Source organism: Manacus vitellinus, unplaced genomic scaffold (genome assembly GCF_001715985.3).
Source record: "Manacus vitellinus isolate BGI_N305 unplaced genomic scaffold, ASM171598v3 scaffold_75_pilon, whole genome shotgun sequence".
NCBI classification, from domain to species: domain Eukaryota; kingdom Metazoa; phylum Chordata; class Aves; order Passeriformes; family Pipridae; genus Manacus; species Manacus vitellinus.
The window spans coordinates 164,607-173,472 of record NW_021940789.1 but is presented as its reverse complement, the minus strand read 5'-3'; the positions used below and the strand labels follow the sequence as shown (position 1 = coordinate 173,472).

At 46.6% G+C, this 8,866-nt stretch overlaps 1 protein-coding gene across 1 annotated transcript in view; it reads left to right on the top strand.

Moving 5' to 3' along the window:
- LOC103759475 (matrilin 1) overlaps positions 1-7,039 on the top strand; it is a 25,419-nt gene extending 18,380 nt beyond the window's left edge. Inside the window, exons 6-8 of the mRNA XM_029964590.1 lie at positions 2,646-2,798; positions 4,844-4,924; positions 6,658-7,039. Coding sequence (XP_029820450.1) covers positions 2,646-2,798; positions 4,844-4,924; positions 6,658-6,707 — 284 coding nt within the window. The 3' untranslated portion in view covers positions 6,708-7,039. The remainder of the gene's footprint in view (positions 1-2,645; positions 2,799-4,843; positions 4,925-6,657) is intronic.
- Positions 7,040-8,866: the final 1,827 nt, after the last annotated feature.

Genomic DNA, 8,866 nt, shown 5'->3' with positions numbered 1-8,866 from the left:
TGGTGAGGCAAAGATGACCATCAGAGAGCCCCTTGGAGAATAACAGGAGCTGCAGGACCAGGTGTGGCTTGGCTGTCTCAACCTTGAGGCCTGAAAAAGGAAAATAAAACTAACCAAAGCAAAAATACAGATTAAGAATAACTATGGACTCCCTGGCACCCTCATAAGAAACTTTCTTCAGCTTCTCTTGTTTAGTAAAAGTGCCCAGTGGCCACATATTGATACATTAATTTGCCTAAACCCCATAAAATATTAATACCTGGAGATGTGCCCCTTTGCTGACCTGCTGAGCAGGTTCCAGTCTCTGCCATCCCTGTGTTAAATGGACACAGCCTGTGTGAACTCACTCATGAATTGCTAAATCCTCTCCTTCCTTTTAACTTCGGGCTCCGCCACTAGATGGGACTAAGGGCCAGCACATCATCACCAGGGTCAGGGACCAGCTCTGAAAAGCCAATGTTTACAGAGCAACTTGACATGTTGTGAGGATGTTCAGCTCTTACAAACCAGAAGGTTTCTGCATTTACAGAATTTATTCCCCTGTGATGGTAAAATTTTATGCCTTGTTTCTTCCTCCTCTTTTGACCCTGCAAGGAAATCTCCAGTCTCTGTCCATGAGTTCTTTCTGTGGGATGAATAACAAGGAGTTTCTAACGAGACTCCAGACTTGTTCTTTGAGTTTAACTTGGGAAAACAAACAAATATTTGATTCCTCCAGAGCTGGAAAGACAAGGCAAAAAGGGGAGGAGGGGAAAGGATTGCCAAGAAAAGCTCAAGGAGCGTTTGGAAACTGCTCTCAGGGATTGTTGGAGTGTCTGTGCAGTGCCAGGAGTTGAACTGGATGCTCCTTGTGGGTCCTTCAAGCTCAGGGTATTCTGTAATTCCACGAGTCTAAGCAGAGACTAATATTTTGGACCTGGGGTTAATTGGTATCATCATCCAAAATAGGCAAGCTGGGCTTTGGTTCAGCAGAAATAAGTTAAAGGCAGAAAAACACAATAGCTGGACATGTTCTGAACTCCCAGGGCGTGCTGCTTTTGACAGACTGACTGCAATTTTAGGAGGAGAGACAGCTCTAGCACAGAGGACTTTGCCCCTCATGGGCTGGTCAGTAGTGGCTGCAGCCTGTTTTGGAAACTTCCACTGTTTCCTTTTGCTGTGTTATCTCTTCCTTATCACTTGGATGCATGACCCTGTCAGGGTGTTACAACCATCTGTCCTTCCTTTTACCTCCAAAACCTTGTTCTTGTGGTCACAGTGGCCACCACTGTCCTCCCCATCCCCACAGCAGCACCTCACAGTGACCACATCCTGCACCAACAAGGAACTGCAGCCCCTTCTCCCCACCCACCCTACCCTTGCCCCACCACCACAGCTCATCCTCTGGGCACCACATCCTCCTCCATGCCCAGGCTCAAGCCCCTGGAGATGTTGAAAACTGATTTCCAGAGCTTTGGGAAACCCATAAAGTTGGTCTGAGCTGGGATCAGGTGCCATCTGGTAAATTCTAGTAAGACTTTGCCTGCAAACATCCTTTTGAGGATGGCTGAGCTGGCTGGAAGGAGCTGGACTAGTAGAGGCAAAGGGGTTAATTTGCCAGTTAACATCTGGAAAGTGTGGAACTGGGGGTGCAGAGGGGGGATGAGGATGTCCAGCCTGGCAGGGGGGTGGTCCCATCCCAGCTCCATGTCCCACTGAGAGGTTCCTGTTGCTCCCAGGCTCCCCATCCCCACAGCAGCACCTCACAGGGACCACATCCTGCACCAACAAGGAACTGCAGCCCCTTCTCCCCACTCCCCCTGCCCTTACCCCACCACCACAGCTCATCCTCTGGGCACCACATCCTCCTCCATGCCCAGGCTCAAGGTGATGAAGATGTTGACAACTGATTTCCAGAGCTTTGGGAAACCCATAAAGTTGGTCTGAGCTGGGATCAGGTGTAGTGAGTCAATAAATACACGATCCCAGCTTTGGAATCAGAGACTGGAATACTTTATTGGACTTACAACTTGATATTTAAGGGGTTTAGGGTCTACATATTCAACAGGGGGGTTGCATATTCATTTTATTACAATTGGGGGTTTCACAGTGATGAGGTAATAGGGAAAAACCCAGGTTAACAAATCTTGGGGTCTTACATCACAGGAAAAACCCACTTTATCTGGGGGGATTTCCCTGGGGAAAAAGGTATTGGGTTTACAGAATGAAAGGATTGAGGGAACACAAAGGGAGAGATAAAACACAAAAGGTTTTCTGCACAGGTTTGATGAGCTCAGGGCTTGGTTTCTCCGGGCTTGGGCAGGACATTCCAAACCCATGACACCAATGGATCCTTGTCTGGACTCTGGATGAGGGTTTTTTCCCCAGTCTCTGTCAGCCCAAAGCTTTTGTTTCAACTTAGCAGTTTTCTTTTTCTCATATCCAAAATCTGGAATCCAACAATCAGGTGACCAAACCAGACTCGCCTGATAAATCCCAGTAAGGCTTTGCCTGCAGACATAACTTTTGAACCCCGGCTGGAAGGAGCTGGAACAGTAAAAGTCAGGGGGTTAATTTGCCAGTTAACAGCTGGAATGTGTGGAAGTGGGGGTGCAGAAGGGGTGCTCCCATCCCAGGTGCCACTGACAGGATCCCGTTGCTCCCAGGCTTTCGGATGTTCGCGGTGGGAGTCGGCAACGCCGTGGAGGACGAGCTGAGGGAAATCGCTTCCGAGCCCGTGGCTGAGCACTATTTCTACACTGCTGACTTCAGAACCATCAGCAAGATCGGGAAGAAGCTCCAGATGAAGATCTGTGTTGGTGAGGGTCGGGGGATTGGGGAGTGGGGGGGGTTAATCACAGTGTTGGAAGGCTGGGAGCAGAGGGACAAAAACGCCCTGTCAGGTGGGTGTTACAAAAAGCTCTCTGTTCTCAGAGACTGGAGTTGAGTTGGCAGGTGGAAGGATCAGGGGGACACCAGTTTTGGGTGGTTACCTACACCTCAGCAATCTTCCCCTCTCCCAAGCTCCCCCTCCTTCCCTCCTTCCCTTTTCCTCCACCTTTCTCCCCTTCTCTACCTTCCTCCTCAGAAATTACAAATTCAGGCTGGGCCAGCTCCTGAGAGCAGCCAAAGGTGGCAGAAGAGATCTCTTAAAAGAGAAGCCAAGGCTTGATTTATTTGGTTTAATATGTAGATCATCACCAAACTGAAGCTTTCTAACCACTGGCTGCTTCTCCAGGCAGACAGGCACCACGGGGGTGACACATCCCAAGTGGAGATAAGCTCCTGGGACCTTCAAAATGACTCATAGGTGCCTAAATTTGGGCAACATCAATGCCAAGTTGCTCATGTTTGGGCAGCCCAGTGCTGCAAAGGCTGAGAGAGGACTGAGAGGGAGACAGCTGTGACCAAATTTAAAGAAAAGTTGACCTGTAAATAACCTAAGTCTAGAAATGATTAAAAAAAAAGAACTAACACAGCTATTTTAGGTGTTTGTTTGTTTTTTTTAAAGGAATCACATGCCTCCTATGAAATATTGGCCCTTTGTGATGCAGCTGCTGGTTTGAGGCAGATGCTGGTCTCTTTTTCTCTCTGGATGTAAATTAGAGAGAAAAATCACTCAGGAAATTAAGGGCTTTGCCTCAGGAAAATCAAATTTGGATCCTTGCACCCTTGTAGGTCATTATGGATAAGTGCCTTGTCCTCCAGATTCCTAAAAATGGGATTTTCCTTTCCTCTTGGGGACGTCTAAGAGGCCCCAGTGGAAAATCACACTGCTTATGATTAATTAAAACATTTAATTAGAGAAGTTATTTGAAGGATAGATCACTTCCAGCACACTCCAGGGCTCTTCAGAGAATCAGATTTGCAAGACAGAGACTTTCTTTGCCACGACTCCTCTGAAAAGTAGGAGTCAATACAAGAACAAAGTGATGGGAGCTGTGTAAAAAAACCTCAACATGTTGTATTTAAACATCTTTTGAGCAAGCAGATACATTTTGGCTTTGGCATTTAAAAAAATTTTAAAAAAGCAAATTTCAGAAAAACTATTTGTTTGTAAAAAAAAAATATTAAAAAATCAATTTGGGTAAATATATTAGTATTTGAGTATTTAAAAAAAAATAAAAGAAAGGAAAGGAAATATTTACATTTGTTTGATTTCCAGTGCCAGCTTGTATTTATCAACAGATGGCCAGAAATCTTCTGATAATATCCACCTTTAGTTTACTCAGGACTTGAGGGTTTGTGTAAATGATGTCCTTTCCTTTAAAAAGTCTTACTCTTGTTTACTCCTTCCATTTCCTTTCTTTTCCCAACCATTTTTTACTCCTTTTTTACCCTTTTTTGCTCCCATCCCAGTTAATTTTTCTTGAAGAGCAGATGGAAATTATTGACAAATAATTTCAGGGTAACAAACTGATTAATACACGTTGCTCCATCCACTCAAGGACTGGAAAAGTGAAGCAAAGCTCAACCAAGTCTTGACTCAGATGGTAACCAGGGCCTCCAGTTTTCATTTGATGTTATTTGGGAGATTGTTTGGAGTACCATGTTTGCTCACATTCAAATTTTTGGGGCAAACTTTAAGCAGCAGCAGAAGAGCTCAGTGGGTTTTTAGGAAAGTGGAAATCTGGGAGAGATTTTCCTGCTCAGAACCCTGGCCTATATGACAAGAAAACGTGACATTCTCTGGTCACGTGAGAGCCAGAAGTGATCAGTCAGATAATTAGAAGGGATGATAATTTGATTTCCTTCCCGTTTCTGACAAAGGAACTAAGAATTGCTTTATTTCACTGATCTCAGTGATTCTGATTAAATCCTCTTTTTTTTTTTTTGGGTGCCACCTAACTCATCTTCTCCACAGAGGAGGATCCCTGTGAATGTAAATCCATCGTGAAATTCCAGACCAAAGTTGAAGATCTCATCAATTCATTGCAGCAGAAATATATCCTTTGGGAGCTGGGTTTGTCCAGCCCTTGCTGGCTTGGGCTGTGCTTTCTGCTGGGACCAGCAGGGAAATTCTACTCCTGGGGGAAGGAGGTTGGGAAGGAAGCTGGAAACGAGACTTTTGGGTTGTTGGATGTGGCATTTTATGCTCTGGTCTGGTTGACAAGGTGGAGATTGGTCAAAGGTTGGACTTGATGAGCTTGAAGGGCTTTTCCAACAATAATGGTTCTCTGATTCTTTGAAGGTGGGTCTTTTATGAGACTGCAAACTGCAGGGTTTGTCCTCTTGACTGTATAATCTGGATAATTCAGATGGACACATCCAATAGCCAGATCCAAACTGGGCTGAAACTCAGTTCTAGGAGATAAATTCTCACGTAGCTGCTCAGTGCAAACATCTCCAGCCAGGTGACTTTGATCCCATCATTGGGAAATGCCTTTTTCCACGCTGGGTCCCGTCACGTTGCACAAAGATGATGAATAAGGTGGAAAGAGAAACAAGAAAACAAAAAAATGTTGTGAGAAAGCTTCAAACTTCTCCTGGAGGGAGGAATTTGTAAAGCCTCACACGGGGCTGGGGAGGTTTTTCACCGCTGAGAATTAGGAGAGGGTGTGATTTTAACAGCTGATGTTCTGATTTATTCACACATTTCCTGCTTTGCTGTGTCACTCGCTGCTTTAGTTTCCACTCTTTGAGTCAAACCGAGTGAAATCCGTGCCTTGTGTTCTGCAAAAGGTCACAGGAAATCAGCACTTCTCACCCAGGGTGTCGCTGCTCCCCAGCCCATGGTGAGAAGCAATTAGTGAAACGAGCAGAAAATTGCTATGACACCCTTTGTAGCTCCGAGAAAAGCACTTGGCTCCTCTCTCCAGGCTGCTCAGGGTCAGGAACTCCCTGTCAGCCACTCCAAACACCTGACAGGTTTTACTCTTCCCTACAAAGGTGTGACAGGGGTGTGTGCACAGACCTTTCCTACCTTCAGCAGAAGGTCAGCAGCTTGAATAGCTGTGGAAATGCCAGAGTGGATGAGAAATATCCTGTGCTCTCAGCAAGGCAGCACCAGCCCACTCCTGATCAGTCAGGGAGGACTGGAGAAAGGAACTGTGGAATCACAGACTGGTTTGGGTTGGAAGGGACCTTAAAAATCATCCAGTGCCACCCCCTGCCATGGGCAGGGACACCTTCCACCAGCCCAGATTGCTCCAAGCCCCGTCCAAGCTGGCCTTGGACACCTTTCAGCCCAATGCTAAGATCTAAACAGGCTGTGAAGTGTAGGAACCTGGAGGTGATTTGAGGTCAGACTCTCCCAAAGTGCTCTGTAGGAAAGAACAACAAACCCCAGTGTTTGGAAGGTGCAGCAAGAGGGAGATTCCCTCACACATTGGCAGTGGGAATGATGAGCCACTAAAACAAACAGTGGAAGGTCGTGGAATCACAGAATCCTGGAATGGTTTGGTTTGGAAGGGACCTTAAAGCTCATCCAGTTCCACCCCCTGCCATGGGCAGGGACACCTTCCACCAGCCCAGGTTGCTCCAGGGACACTTCCAGGGATCCAGGGGCAGCCACAGCTTCTCTGGGCAACCTGGGCCAGGGCCTCCCCACCCTCCCAGGGAGGAATTTCTTCCTAATATCTAATCTGTCTTCGTTTGGTTTAAAACTCACTGTCTGTCCATGTCAAAAGTCACTCTCCCAACGTGCACTGTCATTTTTCCTCCTTAACTCCTGCCCACTGGAAGCTCTGGCAAAAAGGATCGAGGCCCTGGAGAACAAGATCATCTAAAGTCCCAGCACAGGATTTTTTACCTCCTTCCTAGAACTCCTCCACTTGTCAGGGAGGGCAGCTCAGCCACAGAGCTCTGGCCAGCTTGTATTTGAGTTCTAGAATACCTGCATTTGTTTAAAAGGGAAGAAATATAACAGTAGAGCATTGTATAATGGGCAGAGCACTGTGTGTTGCATCATATAGAGTGCATATATTAAAACAAAAAAAAAATCTGCAAAGATTTGTTTTTGATTTAAAGCTTAATATATATATGTGTGTTAATAAGTCCTGGATGATGAGCTCTGTGAATCCTCGCTGTGTTCTTCTGCAGCTTCTGTTTCTGTGCATGAGATAATTTAATTTAAAAGTCAAAGTGACTTCAAATCACCTCAGCTGCTGAGTGGAAAATGCCAAAGCTGATCACCTTGTTGTTGGGAACATGATGAGTCTGGCAGCAAGAGAAGCACAGCAGCCAGCCCTGAGCATGAGCTGCGGGTGGGATGGGATAGGCTGGGCTTACCCAGGGCTGTTGGACAGGGTAGAAGGAGAAAAGCTCAGCTTTCCCAGCCAGTGGATGGTCTCTCAGTGGCCCAGGGATGGAGCTCCTGCTCTGGGTGAGTCCTGACAATGTGCAATGACCTGGTGGCCTTGGCTCTGTGTGAAAACAGCCCAGATGTCTCTCCACACCCTCACCTGGAGCTTCAAAGCATCATCAGCCCCTGAAACCCAGGGAACTGCTGCTGGAGCTGCCCATGGAAGAGGTGACTCCATTGCTGCATCATCCAGAGCCTCACTGGCTCCTCCTCAGCCCATGGAGTCACAGAATCCCAGGATGGGTCAGCTTGGAAGGGTCCACAGTGGCCCATCTGGTCCCACCTCCCTCCCCAGAGGACAGGGGAGGTTCCCACTCCTCTAAGCACCTTCAAAGCCACCAAGTTCATCTCCAGAGCTTTCAGCCCCTCCTCCTGCCCCTGGATTCCCAGCACTGGCAAGACAAAGCAGCAAGGTGGACTGGAAGCACCTCAGACCTGCCTGTCTCCTGCAGCTGTAGCCTGGAATTCAGTCCTGGGAGGAATGGGGGGCCCTGGAGCCCCATGGAATGGTCACAGCCTTTGGATGGGAGCACAAGGAGCTGGGTTTGGGAGGGGGGTGTGGGGGGGTGTTGTGGTTTTATTTTTTGTATCAAAATATTTATACTTGAGACTACGTGAAAAGCTTTTCAGAACGACTTGGCCTGTTCAGGAATGGTGTTTTGGGGGAATATTAAAAGTTTGCTGTGAATTTTAAAAGTGAATTTCTTCTCTTTTTTTTTTGGTGTGGGTGTTGAGGTGGTTGCCTGACAACAGCAGCTCTCAGGAATGGGGAGGAAAACCCTCCATCTCGTGTCACAACCTCTTATTTCAGTGCAAGAGAAGAAATGGGTCCGTAGAGGAGGCAAAATCCTTCTCTCAAAATAAGAAAAAGCATCTTTTACAATAAAAATCATCCTACTCTTGGATGTGCAGGGATGAGTCAAGCATTAACTCAAGGGCTGCAGTCAGTTCTTGAGAGCAAAACCTCACCCTCTCAGCCAAATCTTGAGCACCCCAGAATCCAGGGGAACCCCCCCAACTCCTGAACTGCTGAAGATGAGATTCCTGTTTCATTTTACACACATGAAATCCAGGGCTGGAAGATTAATGTTAATTTGTGTCTCAATAGAAAGAGATGCACAGGGTGCACTTGTCAGGATTATCCAAAGTGCACGTTTAGTACAGCAAAGCAGCACCTGAACCTTCTTTTAATAAATCTTTCTAAATTATAACAACCCCTTCAGATGTGCAACTGGCTCTTAAACACCTCACCCAGGGTGAGAGAATCACCTCTACTGCCCTCCAAGGAATCCTTTTCCAAGCTATCACAGAATCCCAGAATATTCTGAGTTGGAAGGGACCCACAAGGATCCTTCAGTCCAACTCCTGGTCCTTTTGAGACCAAAATGAGAATCCAATTCTTAGGTGATTTATGTGGAATCACTTCCCATTATACCTATAATGGGAGCAGAAAAACCTCCTCAGGAAGCAGAGGAAGCTTCTGAATATTCTGATTTTCAGGGTTTTTTTTGACCAGGCCCTCAGAAAGTGAGTTGCTGCCACAGAGCACAACCTCACCTGGCTGGCAAAAAAATGGGGTTACAG